Source organism: Nelumbo lutea, chromosome 7 (genome assembly GCF_056320005.1).
Source record: "Nelumbo lutea isolate HS-2025 chromosome 7, American lotus-T2T, whole genome shotgun sequence".
Taxonomy (NCBI): domain Eukaryota; kingdom Viridiplantae; phylum Streptophyta; class Magnoliopsida; order Proteales; family Nelumbonaceae; genus Nelumbo; species Nelumbo lutea.
The window spans coordinates 57,230,454-57,245,844 of record NC_142690.1 but is presented as its reverse complement, the minus strand read 5'-3'; the positions used below and the strand labels follow the sequence as shown (position 1 = coordinate 57,245,844).

The 15,391-nt window shown below is 38.7% G+C and overlaps 1 protein-coding gene across 7 annotated transcripts in view; it reads right to left on the bottom strand.

Annotated features, from left to right (window-relative positions):
- Window positions 1–2,751: 2,751 nt before the first annotated feature.
- The window catches only part of FAR1 (FRS (FAR1 Related Sequences) transcription factor family), a 33,278-nt gene continuing 20,638 nt past the window's right edge, over window positions 2,752–15,391 (bottom strand). For 6 of the 7 annotated variants that reach the window (XM_088952722.1, XM_088952721.1, XM_088952723.1 and 3 more), the window contains exons 2-9: window positions 4,140–6,323; window positions 3,979–4,035; window positions 3,820–3,882; window positions 3,675–3,740; window positions 3,514–3,582; window positions 3,330–3,398; window positions 3,152–3,220; window positions 2,752–3,065 (exon numbers count right to left, since the gene is read on the bottom strand). In XM_088952722.1, the coding sequence (XP_088808848.1) occupies window positions 3,003–3,065; window positions 3,152–3,220; window positions 3,330–3,398; window positions 3,514–3,582; window positions 3,675–3,740; window positions 3,820–3,882; window positions 3,979–4,035; window positions 4,140–6,281 (2,598 nt within the window). In that variant the 5' untranslated portion in view covers window positions 6,282–6,323 and the 3' untranslated portion in view covers window positions 2,752–3,002. The remainder of the gene's footprint in view (window positions 3,066–3,151; window positions 3,221–3,329; window positions 3,399–3,513; window positions 3,583–3,674; window positions 3,741–3,819; window positions 3,883–3,978; window positions 4,036–4,139; window positions 6,324–15,391) is intronic. The other variant, XM_088952728.1, reaches the window with a different exon arrangement.

Here is a 15,391-nt window from a genome sequence, read left to right as displayed (position 1 = left end):
GTCCATATTACTCCTTGTCTTTGAAAGAACCATACAACTTTAGAAATTATTCGACTTTTGTTTCACAAGCAGAGGATGCCAAAGTGACTAATTGTCCATTCTACGACTTCATAAGAGTTTATGAATACTTTTACATCCACACTATGCACAGTCGTGAAGTGCCGTGTTGGCCTGTGGACTTGGAACCCCAAGCCCAGCACGGCCTGGACCATCGTGCTGAGCACAGCCTGTACACCTCTACATCTAACCCTCGGTAGTTCAACCATTGACCCATTCAATGTGGTCACCAGGTCACGGGTTGCATACTCAATGTACGTACAAACTTTTGAAGGCCATAACATTGCACTCTAATGTCTGATTGGGGTGATCTTTTTTATTTTGGATAACTTTTTGAGATCTAGAATCCCAAGGTGTCGTAGACACTTTGCCCGTTATTTTTCATAACAAAAAAACTTTTTTGGCCTCAAATTACAATTTTTAATATTTTTATAAATAAAAAAACTAAAAGCTCAATTTAAAAACGCAAGTTAAATATAAAAAATACATATGTTACATGTAAAACATAATTGTACACTGTTTATGAATATGTATTTGTGCACATATATATGCATACACATAGATATATATACTAAAATATATAAAGTGCTAAGTGGTTTAACCCCGTGTCGAACTGGTGACTCACGACCTAAAGGCAAAAGTGAGTTGGCCTCATGTTGGTGTTTAAAACATTGATTTGTATTTGTAGATGTGAAAAGTTGTCCAAAATGACACTTTTTCCTTGTCTTGAACCCAACCTGACTTTTTCAAATTAGGTGTAAATCAAGTCGGGGTTTAGATTAGAGATGACAATTTCATGGGAATTTTTGGATATTCAACCCACCCGAACCCTAATAGGACCCCTTTATCAAAACCTTGTAGGGTTTTGAAAGGTTTGGGTTATCAATCCCTATTTATCAAAATACATTTCTTTTATGGATAAACCTATGCTTCTGGAAAGACATGATATCAAAAGAGTTTTGACCAATTAAACTACCGTGAATTTTGATAAATACCACTTAATTGGTTATACTTTTATGATACCTGTTGATGGGTTACAAGTATTTTCAGTATCATGTCCTTCCAGTATCATGGGCAAATCCTTCTTATATATTTTATAAGGGCTGAGATTTGAGAGGATTCAAACCCTTCCCTTATGTCCCATTATAGGCGTTGGTTAACCACAACATTTCTTCTTAAGAGAGGGACATCACAGTATCACATTTTAAGAGGGACGTCATATAATCATGTTAGACGGGTCATGACTCATGATATGTTTTAACGGGTCTAAGACAGATGGATTTGGAAAATTGAGAGGAAAATTTAAACAAGTTTGGGATTGATTTGGCATCAAGGATACTTAGGCAGATTCAAGAACACGAAGGATGATTTTTACGGACACCCAACCCATTGCCACTCCTAGTTTAAGTTGGGCTCAGGTTGACCCAGTTTTTTTACTTCATTTTGCAAAAAAAACACATTCTCATCTCTTGAACTTAAAATTGATGGATCAAGGTTCACTGACTTTAACATTATCATCAAAACAAAATTATATGTACAAATTGCATGGATGCATGCATATATACATACATAAATACTTATACAAATATGAAGATATGAAGGGTTCAGGTTTGATTAAAGCCTCAACTGTAACCCAACTCGAAGTCAGGTTCATACTTTTCAACCCTGATCCTAACCCCAACTTCAACCCAACCCAACTTTCAGCCCTATGACTATAACCAAAGTAGTATAGAAAATATAAAATATGAATACTGTAACTGCATACAGTACAAGATGGTGTTTGGTATGACTCCATTTATTTGAAAAACTTCTGTACTTGATTCATCTTCAAAACCAAGAAAAAGTGGTTGACAAACATTTTTCTACCTTGTTTGACAATTAAGTGTCATTAGACTCTATTAGGTGCCACATGAGCAAAGCAGTAAATAAACACCTTGGTGTTGGAGGAAACGTTAAAATAATGCTTCTCCCGACAGTTGACTTACACATAAACCAAGACAAATGTTTATTTGATAAATAGGCTTACCAAATAGCATTTTGGGACAAACTCCCACATGGTGATGAGCTGGCACCATTTTTCACAGAAGCTATACACCATCTATAAAGCACTTTAGGATTCACCAAAAACAAAGAACTTTACGATATAGTGGGTCATAATTTGTGTTACTCGAACGTACAACTACCATGTAAATGCGTTTTATAATCTTGCCTTGGCACTATCTATCCAAAAGAAAAATATATACAAAGAAGAAAACCTTGAATGACAATATACAACACTGAAGGTCCAACACCACGTCCATACTGATTTGTCAAACAATAAACAAAAATGACTTGGTCTTGCACTACCATGAACATGTACACAATAATACATTTTAATAAAGGCTTAATAATCACTAGAATAGATTTTCAAGGTTAGCATAGGTGTACTCTTCTGGATATTTTGCCACGAGATTTATTGAAACCAGATACATTTCATTTGAGCTTCTTTTCTGCTGTTTCAATTTCTTTATAAAAGCAATTGAATCCTGTATCTTCGATGAGAAAATAGACAAAAAGCACAAGATTTTCCTAAGAGATTAGCACTTGAACAAGAAAGGAAAGTCACAAAATAACAAATAAATAAATAATCAACCAAGTTCAAGAACAACAGCAAATTTGTTGGACAAACAGTGCATGGAACCAAAGCTCATCTAATTTTTGCCGGCTTTCAACTTGAACACATTCTTTCTACTAAAATGTGAAAACATATTTACAACATTTCCATAGTACAACTTACCGAAACTCGATCTAGATTTCAATTTGGAAAAAAAAAAAAAAAACATCTCTTTCTCTACAACTGAAAAGAAAATATTAAGATATTACACGGGAGATTTCACTAATTCACATGAAAAGATGAAAAAAAAAAAGAGAGAAAAAGACAGCAACTTTACAGCTGCAATGTCAACTTAAGGAGAGAGGTGCTTATCATGCAGATGTCTTGCCACATCATGCAATTGTGCCGATTCTCCCTGCAAAAAAAGCATGGAAACCTTAACTATTTTATGGAATGGAATGAAGGCTTACACACCATTGTCCTCACTAATTTGGTAAATACCATATCCGGTAGACTGTCTTGTAACCCATAACAACCATCTATGGTTGGTGATCTAAAGTCTATCTGCCCCTGCAAGTGTGAAACCACGATATATGAAACGTCATCATTTCTTTGAACTATATAATATCACCATATGTCTATCTATGTGCACAATGACTCCATTAATAATGTGCCATACAATTGCCTGCATGCTCTGTTGAGTGCCATAATAACTATCACTGCTTGGTGCAATTGAATGCAATTGTCCCTGCAAAAGTTATGACACCTCAGTAAATATTTATAATCAAGTTAAATTGTTATTATATATACATAGTAAAACTTCTTAGCGAACACATTATGTATATAATTATGACATGCCATACCAGGCCCTGCATGCCCTGTTGATTGCCATAATAACTATCGCATGTTGCCATCACTGAGTTCAATCTTCCCTGTAGCAAGAGACACATTGTATTATTCTTAAATACAGAAACAAAATTTACATTCTAATATATTTAGGCTAATAAAATATAGAAAATTGTACCAATCTTTGCATGGTCTGTTGAGTGCCATAAGTGTCAAAAGCCGGTGCTCTTGAGCTCAGTTGTTCCTACAACAATTACAAAATTGTACTTTGAAAAACAGAACATTATTCAATTTGTTATGTTCAAATTCATACTATGCCATACCATTCCTTGAATGCTCTGTTGTGCAATAAAGGAACCATCTAGCGTTGGTGCTCTTAACTGTCCCTACATCAAGAAATATGGCTATTAAATAATCATGACATTCAAACAGCAGATAATCCATTGCAAATAAATCAAATTTAAAATCTATATATGACAAACCATATCTTGCAAACTGTTTTCAATCCCAGAATTTGTTACTTTTGGCTCCAAATGAATCTGCAACATGTAGAAAGGCTTACCTTAACTAATTATTCACTTAAAATAACTTGCAACTACAATGTGAATTAGAATGTAAAAATGCCACCCTCCATGTAACAAACCTTTCTTTTTTTGTTTGCATTCTTTTTCTTGCTTGTTCTGGTAGCATGAGTATCAAGCATTCTGAGCATAGACATTGTATTGTTACCTTGATCCTCCTCTTCTATGTCATGAATACCATAAGTTGCTGATATGTTGGCATTTACAGCACTCTGAATAGAGTTATTCACACCCACACATTCTCTCAGAGCTTCATCCAAGGCACGAAAAGCAATATTGTAACTATCTTGAGACAATGAACCTTCCTCACCCAATTTAATGGCTCTTTGACAAAGATCATTGTAACGCTGTACCCTAGATTGAACCCCTTCTAATCCTTGTCTCATTGTATGCCTACTTTTTGCATCCTTTGTCCACCGCTTCAATACGTAGTGAGATGGTATGTTGGAGACACCTGAAATTTGGAGAACAATCATTGCATGTCTGCAAAGGAAACCTTTATACTCATACGAGTGACATAAACAAGAAATTTCTAACTTTCTCTCATTCCATGACACTAAGAAATCTCGTTGCTCTTCAAAATCTTGGACCCTATATGTTATGGTTGTCTCATCTTCTTTTTCCTTTTTAGGATGACATGCAACTACTCCCAAAACCTCGACTTGAAATTTCCTAAATATTGCATGTGTATAGATGGTTGACATTTGTTTTTCAAAAGGTGAAGGAGATCTCAGTGCAGGTTGTTTATGCCATGTATCCAAATCTGCTTTGGCTTCTTCCTCATACCTATCCTGTAGAACCACAACGTAGTGTTCTACAAATTCTTTCAATGTTGTTTTCCTATGAATATATCTGTCCAAGGAAGAGTTTATACTCTCAGATCGTTGAGCTGTAGACATCCCAGCAAAAAAAGTATCATTCATGTAATAAGGCACCCAATATTTACGGTCTTCATATAATGATTGAAACCACTCGTCTGTTTTTAGCTCAAACCTGTCTACCATTTTCCACCATCGCTTTTCAAACTGCTCCTCTGTACATGACCTGTAAATGCATTTGTTAAATTTTTTCATAAAATTTTCATGCCGTTTGGTTATATGACCAAGCTTTTCAGGTATTTTCCTCAATATATGCCATAAACAAAAACAATGACGTGTATTTGGAAAGATTTCTGCTATGGCTGCTTTTAAGGCTTTGTCTTGATCAGTAACTATAACATTTGGAGCTCTTCCACCCATTGAGCGAAGCCATGTACTCATTAACCATAAAAATGTAGATGTAGTTTCATCAGCAATAAGTGCAAATCCAAACAGTGTGAACTGATAGTGATGGTTCACTCCAATAAAAGGAACCAATGGCATTTTATATTTACTTGAGATGTATGTTGTATCAAAACAAACTACATCACCAAAATTGATATAATCTTGTCTACCTTTGGCATCAACCCAGAATACATTTCTTAGACGTTGTTCTTCATTCAAATCCATTGCATAAAAGAAGTTGGAATTCTCATCTTGCATATCCATAAAGTGTTCAAGCATAGCTTGCATATCACCTCCTTCTAAAACCAAATATCTTCCTTTATCAAACTCATTTATAATATCTTTATTTGGATAACCAAAATCTTGATTCCCATCAGGTTGCTTGGACATCAAAGCATACATTTTTCTCCTTCGCCTGATGGCATGTAGAGCATCAATATTTATATTCCTATGACTTCGAAAGAAATGAGCTTGGGATGGTAAAAGCTCATGGTTATGATCCTTGATAAAATTATGTATAACCCATTTGCCATCTTGTCTTCTCTTAACATGCATGCTAGCCTTGCAATCCGTCTTTGAGCAAGGTCGTGGATTGATGACTTTACTGGACTCATGCTTACTTCCATATCTTGAACATGCATACTTTGCATCAATAAACTCACCAGATATCTTTGAACGACGACTATTTTTTATTGAGATGCCAAATCCCATTGATTTAGCATACTCTTTATAACATGAATAAGCTGCTCCTTTTGACTCAAATTCCATACCAATATGGGGTTCTGCATTTGCACCTCCCTTAACAATAGACTCCACCATGGAAGAATTCACATCCACTTCGCCACTATGTATTTCTCCATCATCTACTGTAATCCCACCCTCATTTGGTCCAACATTTTCTGCTTCATGCTCTCCTGAAGGTTGTTCAAGATCTATTGCCATGCAAAAGTAATTCTTTTCTTGGTGACTCTTTCGCTATAGTACCTGAAACATAAAATGAAACGCACTTAGACATTATAACCTATAATAAGATCAAAGAATTATATAAGAAAATCCCAATTATTTGATCCAGTTCTGAGATGTATATTGGACATTGAAAGAACCACCTACAAAATTCAACTCTAAATCAAACCCCATCATCATTTTATGTGAAGCTTGTTTATACAATTAGAGGACTTATTTGCTGCATCTGCGCATATAATTATTTGAATGCAGCATAACCAATTCGGTTTTGGAGTTTGAAATAATGCATGTTGTCTAGCATGTACAATTTCTTATCCTATCTAACAATAAAGTAATAAACATTATGAGTAATGAGTTAATTAACAAGAGGAAAGAAAAAAACTTTCAAAATTGGCACATTATATGCTATGTAGTATGTTAATATTATTATGAGGGGCAATATTATCTTTGTATTTTACATTTAATATAAAAGTTCATCCAGGCCACTCAACCCCTAACTTGTCCCCCAACATTCCACTATCTTCTCTTCCTCATTAAACATGCTATGTAGTATGGGTCCCATTCAAATATTCAACCTCTTTTATTCACAACAGAACAAGAAAATAGAAGGAATGCCACCCCACAACATAATGAGTTTTGTCCCCAAATTAGTGTATTTTGTGTAAAGTGCATTATGTGGATTGCTACCACTTATTGTTATCTTGTTCTTTTGCTTCTAATATTTGGAATTGGGTCTTTATGTTATTTGGGTGCAGGTGGAACTTGCCCTCTAAAGTAATTCTATTTTTTGATCCATCTACTTTTGGGCAGCCAACTAAAAGAAGGAAACTAATGTGGAAGTGCATCAGAGCAGCCACTGTGGACTATTTGGGAGGAAAGGAATGCTAGAATATTCCAAGAAAAGGAAAGAAGCATCAAAGAAGTAAAGGAATGTATGTTGACAAGGACAATTCTTTGGCTGAAAACTTTAGATTTGTTTAAGGATTGCTCCTTTGATGATCTTCAAAAAAGTTGGGCAGAGGTGGCCTCCACAACCTCCAAAAAGAATATATTAGGGCAGTTTGAGACCTCCTACAGAGGGTGTGGTAAAGCTGAATTTTGACGGGAGCAGTCAAGGTAATCCAGGACTTTCGGGGATAGGAGGAATCTTAAGAGGTAAGGACAGCAACATCCTATCCCTGTTTTCAGGTCCAGTGGGAGTTGGTGATTCTACAAGGGCTGAGATACTGGCTGCAGTAAAAGGAATACAGTTTGCCAACCAACTAGGAGTGGAAATTTGATGGTTGAGGGAGACTCTAAGGTGGTAGTGGGCTGGCTGTCAAATCTAGATACAGTCTTCTGGGGATACAGGGATCTTCTCAAGAAAGTTAAGTGACTCACAAGGAACATGTCAGCCAGTTTTCAGTGGGTTAGCAGATTGGCAAATGCTATGATTCTTTGGCTAAACAAGGGGTCTCAAGGGCTCAATTATTTTGGGCTACCTTATGATTGTATCCTGTTAAGAGTATGGTTATGTTCTCATCTCTAAGGGGAGGTAACATTATATATTACCTATACCCTTCATTACAAATGATAGCTATAGAGACAAAGATTACTCTTATTATCACATCATTCTCAACACTCTTTAATTGATTTATAGCCTTTTTGTCCATCATATCTTACTTGTATTAATTAAACATAAGCATGGTAAGCCAATGGCTCAATACAATCCCCCTTCCCACACCCACCCCCCTTTTTTTTATCAATAACTGTGGATTGAATTAATATTAAAAATATGAGAAAATTACAGGGCAAGGGGGCTAAACAATCTTAGCTTCCAAGAACAACCATTAAACATCAAAAGAACAAAAATTACAAGACAGCCCAAAAAATAGAATGTCTGTTCACCCCTTATCTAGCTAGACCATCTGCCAAAGAGTTTGCACTTCTTTTTACCCATTTGTATTGGACTTCCATGTCCTTAGTCAGCCACTTGAATTTTCTCTTTTTTTTTTTTTGATAATTGAAATATTTTTTTTAATCAGCAATAGACAATAGTACAAAGTCCCCAAGGAAAGGCACAAGTTGCAACCTCTCCGGGCTAGTTAAGTATAGAGTTCCAAATTAATAACAACTTACATAGAAGCACAAAAAAGATCTTCCCTAGAAACCCCTTGTTTGGCTAAAGCATCATCCAAAGAATTAGCAGACCTACTAACCCATTTTACCTCAACTCTCATATTGCTGGTTAACCACTTTACTTTTTTTATGAGATCTTTGTAGACCCAAATGGTGGTATCCAAGTTTAGGAGCCACCTTGTTACCACCTGAGAGTCCCCTTCAACTAGGAGATGCTCCAACCCAAGCTGGTTGGCGATCTGAATTCCTTGTACTGCAGCAAGGATTTCTGCCCTTGTGGAATCCCCCACTCCCACCGGTCCTAAGATTAGGGAAATTATGTTGCTGTCCTTATTTCTCATGATACCCCCTATACCTAAAGGCCCGGGGTTGCCTTGGCTGCTTCCATCAAAGTTCAGCTTGATGACACCTTCCAAAGGCGGAATCCATTCTGATAGAATTCCATCCTTCTTTGTTGAAGTGTTAGCTATTACTAGCCAATTCTTCCACAAATCATCAAAGGATAAGTCATCAAAGATATCCACAACTTTCAGCCAATGGATTGCTCTTGTTAGGATACAATCCTTCATTTCATCTAACCCTCTTTCCTTCTCTAAGAAAATTCTTGCATTCCTTTCCTCCCAAAGAGTCCACAGAGTGGCTGCCCTGACACATTTCCACATGACCTTACATCTTCTAGTGTGCTAAACAAAGACAGATGGGTTGAATAACAAGCTTAAATCAGAAGGCATAGACCACCTACCTCCAAATAAACAAAGGCTCCACCTCCATATAGCTGTAGAAAAGGAATAGGAGATCAGCAAATGGGCACAGTCCTCATTCTCAGCCTTACACAAGGAACACCAATTTGGGGACAGACAAAGCGAGGGTCTCTTTTTCTGTAAGTTTTCCAAAGTATTGATTTTCCCATAGAAGACTTCCCAATAGAATACAACAATTTTTGGGGGAATAGGTCGTGCCCAAACTTCTTTGACAGGGAATCCTTGGGAAATGGGGTTAGAACTGAGGGATTTTAGAAAAGAAGAGCAAGTAAAAGTACCTTTTGGAAGAGGAGTCCAAACCCTTTGATCAAAAGAAGTGGGGTCCAAGCAAACGGATTCTAGTAAATGAATTAGCTCAATAACACAATTCGACTCACCATCCCTTAACCCTCTACGAAACCCAAAGTCCCAGTTTAAAAATAAGGGGTTTAATGGCCTCGGGAGAAAAGTTGCAATTGGCTCATGTTTGTGAAGGGAAATGGAATATAGCAAGGGGAAACAATCTTTGAGGGGTTGAGTGCCCACCCAAATGTCCTCCCATAACAGAATAGCATTACCAAAACAAGCATCATACCTGATGAATCTAAGGAAGCGAGGGAGAATACCATGTATAGCCTTCCAAGGTGTAGTAAGGGTAACTTGGCGAGATATCCCGGAATCCCAACCATTTCCTGCACAACCATGAATGCTTGCCACCACCTCATGCCATAATCTCTCTCTCTCTCGGGGCCATCTCCATAGCCACTTCCCTAGAAGGGCTACATTCTTCAGCACTATGTTGCCTATCCCTAAACTCCCTTCTTCCTTTGGTTTGTTAATTATCTCCCATTTGGTCAAGTGATCCTTTTTCACCCCTCCTGGTTCCCATAGAAAGTCCCTCATTCTCTTCTCCAATTTCTTAGCCTCCGTTGGAGGAATCCTGAACACTAAAAGGAAGTAGGTTGGAAGGTTGGCAAGTGTAGCCTTAATTAAAGTCAGCCTACCCCCTATTGAAATGTAATTCTTTTTCCAAGCCATCAAGCACTTATCAAATTTCTCCACAATAAGGGCCGAGAAACTACTTTCTTTAGGGCTGGCTCCTAAGGGCAGCCCTAAGTATGTCAAAGGCCAAGAAGAAATATTGCAACCTAAGAATTCTGCAATGGATTCAATCTCCCTATTCTCCAAATTTACTCCAGCCACACAACTTTTATCAAAATTTACCTTCAAGTTGGAGACCCTCTCAAAAGTACTTATTAAAATCTTAAGGTTCTCCACTTTGCTCAACTCATTCCCTTCACAGAAAATAACAATATCATCAGCAAACTGAAGGTGAGTTACTGGAATGCCTCTGCTCCCTATTCTCCATCCCTTTATTTGGCCCTCCTCGTCTGCTTTGGAGATCATCCTACTAAAGACATCAGCAACAAGTGTAAAGAGGAAAGGGGAGAGTGGATCCCCTTGTCTTAAGCCTCTATTGGCTGGAAAAAAGTCCCTAACTACCCCATTCACCAACACTGAATAACGACAAGAGTTTAAGCATCCTCTTATCCAATTACACCATTTATCCCCAAATCCGCGTCTTCTCGACATCTCCAGCAGGAAATTCCAATCCACTAAGTCATAGGCTTTCTCCAAGTCTAGTTTGCAAACAAATCCTTTCCTGCCTAATCTCCTTATCTCTTCCACACTCTCGTTTGCAATAAGGATCTGATCTGTAATTTTTCTATCCTGTATAAAGGCTCCTTGTGCTTGGCTAACGAGAGAGGGGAGAAATACTTTGGTCCTCCTAGAGAGCACTTTTGCCAGAATCTTATAGATGCTTGTCACCAGGCTAATTGGCCGAAAATCTTTGGGGTGTCTGGCATCATTCTTTTGGGGAATTAAGGCTATAAAGGTGGCATTGATTCTAGGACTCACAAAATTTTTATCCTCAAATTCTCTAAATACTCCAATTAAGTCTTCTTTGACTATGTCCCAACAATCCTAATAAAATGCCATTGTAAATCCGTCAGGACCTGGTGCCTTAGCCCTATCCATAGAAAAAATAGCTTGTTTAATTTTCTCTTCCTCAATCATTCTTTCCAACCATCCCTTATCTGTTTGGTTCAAAGTTGGCCAATTCTCATCCCCTACTATTAACTGATTCTCTAAGGGTCTATGAAAGATGGATTTGAAGTGATCCACAATCCTATTGGCAATCTCCTCTTGAGAGGCTATCTCCACACCATCAACCTCAAGCTTTAGTATCAAATTTTTCCTCCTCCTATTAGCCAAAGCATGAAAAAATTTGGTATTCCCATCCCCTTCCTTGATCCACTTATGTCTGGATTTTTGTCTCCAAGAGATCTCCCTCAACAAAGTCTCCTCTAACTCCTTTTTCAGTTTCCTCCTCATTTCTCTGTCTTGCTCATCCATCATCTCTTGGGATTCTTTTGCATCTAACACCTCAATCTGAGCCAATAATCTAGCTTTTACCTCCTTCACTCTTCCAAATTGAACCTTATTCCATTCCTTTATTTTGCCTCTCAACCTTTTTAATTTTTTGTGGAATCTAACCCCATCCCATTTCACTTCTCTCATCTCTTCACTCCACTATTCCTTAACCTTAGGCAAGAAGTTTGGGTGTGTCAGCCACATATTTTCAAACCTGAATGGTCTAGGTCCATTACCAAGAGGTTCTTGTCCTACTTCTATAGGGTAGTGATCAAAGGTTATCCTAGGTAGGGTCTTAGCCACCAAACCTCTCCAGTGGCTCTCCCAACCCTCATTAAATAGGAATCTGTCAAGCTTTGAGCAGGTTGGGTTTTCTTGGAAGTTGGACCAAGTGTAGGTAGCCTGTAGTAAAGGAAGCTCCCGTAACTCACAGGAATTTATGAAGTCATTGAACTTCCTCATGCTAGTTGTAATGGCCTCCCTAGGATTATTTGACTCATTTGTAAATCTCCATGCATTAAAATCACCCCCCAAACACCAAGGACCTTCCCACAAACCTTGAATTCCATGAAGCTCCTCCCATAACTCATTACTCTCTCTGTGATTATTTGGACCATACACATTTGTTAGCACCCAAGTAAATCCATCTTCCACCATTCTGAATTTTAGGGATACAGTGAAGTTTCCTATTAGCTCCTCTACTGGTTCTCCGAAGTCCTCCCTCCACAAAGTTACTATTCCCCCCGAGGCTCCCCACGATGGAGCTGAGCACCATCTTACCCCTCTTATTTTCCAGATCTCCCTGACCCACCTTCTATCCAGTTCAGCTAATTTTGTCTCCTGCAACATCACAACATCAGGTCTTTCTCTCCTAAGTAGCTCCTTAATCGATCTCCTTTTTTTGGCACTACCCAAATCCCTTACGTTCCAGCTTATTATCTTCATTACCTCTAAAGAATTTAGCCCTCGGTATAGTGTTCCTTCATTTAGAACCCTTCTTTCTTTCCCCTCTACCACTGAACTCGATATCCCCTTCAATGTCCATTATTAGTCTCTCTACTTCAGACTTTTTCTTCTTTTTCCTACCCTTGTTTCCCACTGACTTCCTATTCTACCCTTTATTTCCTAATTTCTGCACCAATCTATTGGTTCTTGCCTCTGATTCAGGGTTTTTTGGAGCCACCTCTATCATTTCCTCCTTCTGTTTATATTCCTCCAGTAGGGCACAAATCTGCTCTCAAATCCATTCTAACTCCTCTTGTTTCCTTTCTAACAACCCAACTCCCTTCTCTGATCGGACTCCATCATTATCAATGCCCACTTCCCTGCTACCAGTTGGTTGGTCTGGTAGGGATTCCAGGACATCTATTACAGGCAGAGAACCCAAGTTAGTATATAAAACCAAATGGACAAGCTCACTTGGAATTAGCGTAGATGGTTGCATGTGGACTGGTTGTTGGGTATCAATTCTTGGAATCAGGACTAGGTCCTTCCCCTTTTCCGGACTCAGCAGTGGAAGCGGACTAGGTACAACCAATACTTCCTCACCCTCTACAGTCAAAGAAACATCACTTCTCTTTCCCTCTGCGTGAATCCTTAGGTAAGGCTCCAAGTTTGATTCCTGTCTCTCTGGCCTAATGTCCTAACTAGGCTGCACATATGGGATGGACTCGTTTATTGGTCAGGATGCACTCTGCCTTACCTCTTTCAGTGCTCCCAACTCCACCTGTCTTTTGTATAGCATACCCAGTTTGGGAAAGATCTGTTCTCTACTGCTACGGCTCACTCTTCTTTGCGTTTTGATATTACCAGAATCTTGCGAATCCGTCTCCTCCTCTAGGAATAACAGTTCAGTGTTTAGGCAACCCTCTTCCAGTATATCTCTTGGCTTTTGGAGGTTGATACTTCCCAAGCTAACAGTTTCTTCCAAATCTGAATCGGAATTAGAAAGTTCTTCACCATCTGTCAATCTTTCTGAATCAGAGTCGAAAACCTCACTGCTCTTCACACTCCTGGTGTTATGGCGATCCTGTTCCTTACTACGGCATCTTCTTTGAGGGTCTCCACTGTAACGAGTTGGAGACCTTCGTTGAACTGTTCGAACGAGAGAAAGAGGTTGAGGAAGACGATGGTCGACAATGGTAGACGGTTAATGGTCTATCATCGTCCCCAGTCGCGAGATAGGGGGGAACGCGTGCAGTGCCAGAAAGTAGAGAAGAAGCTCGATCTACAGTGGGTTTCCCGACGAAGGCAAAAGGAGCTTGTTAGAGTTAGTCGAATAAGGGTAGATTAGTCAACTCACCTTGGTTAAGTTATGAGCTTATGTGGCAGTCTTATTAGAGATTCTCTGTCCCATACTTAAGTAGGGGCAGTTTAGTCCTTGTACATTTAATTAGAAGCCTAATCACTATTAAGAGGTCGACTGATAGGGTTTAGCTATCAGGTTCGACAGTTCTTTCATCTTCTTCTTCTTCTCTTCTTCTTCTTCTTCTCCTTCTCTTTCTTCTTCTCCTTACTGGTTCGGACTACTGTAGCAACAGTAGAAACATGGTATCAGAGCGTGACAACTTCAGTTTGTGACCTGTTTCAGTTCGTGACAACTTCAGTTTGTGCTTCAGTTCTCTCCTTTTTCTTCTCTGGGCTGTCAATGGAGAAAAGTGGTTCATCCCAGGCCTGAAACATCACAGCTCTTCTTTTTTCTGGTGCACAGAACCTCCTTTCCTAAGAAAACAACTTCAGCAGTGAATGGTTGGCTGAAGCTCTCAAACGAAGGTTGGTTATCTCTCCTCTGTGTGCTGTTGGTATTTCTGGGTTGAAAATCTTCAAGAACTTGAGAGGACTGATCAGAACCTAGAGAACTAGGTTGGTTGTTGCCCTGGTTCTTGGAAAAATTCCAAGAACAGGCTGTGTTTACAATGTGACCAAATGGTGTAAGGGCTGCTACTGTAGGTGGCCGAATGGTGCAAGGTGTAATGCAATGGTACTAGTTGAGTTTTTGTTGGTCTTGTAGTACCCTCTTAAAAGCGTTAAAGCAGGTCAGTATTGTGTGTGACAGCTATGGCTGTGTGGTGGTGCTTGTGATGCACAAACTCTGTTGAGTAGTTGTAAGAGAGCTTGCATGTGGTTAGTAAGTGCTGAATTAATGTCGGTGTAGTCTGTGTTCTTTTTTTTTTTTTGTGAAATCAGTAGTGGTGTGGATAAGAACAAAGGCATGTGTATCTATCATTGTGTTTAGGGACTGTTGTAGGTTCTGGAACATCAAACTCTTGATAGCAGCACTTAGTTGGTGATTGGGAATTCAGATTAGAGGCAACATTGAAAGAGTATCATGGCAGCAATGGGAAATGGCTGTAGTGATCAGAAACCTAGTGTGGTGGTTTCCTCTGACTATCTAGGTGTACAGATGACCTCAATTAAACTGAATGGTGAAAACTATGTTCCATGGGCCAAGTCGGTGGAAGTTTTTCTCAAGGCAAAGAGAAAAAGTGAAGCATGTGAAAGAAGATAAACCACCGGCTGACTCTCTAGGGTTTGAAGATTGGGAACAAAAGGATGCCCAAATCATGACATGGATATGGAACAGTATGGAACCCAAAATAAGTGTCAACTTCATGTTCTTAGATACAGCTAAGGACATATGGGAACATGCCAAGAAGCTGTATTCTAGGCAAGATACTACAAGGGTATATCAGCTCTATCAGGAGTACTTTGGTCTGCAACAAGGAAATAAAATCCTAGAAGAGTACTATGCCAGTATGAAGAACCTCAGAAATGAGCTCAATGTCTATCATCCTC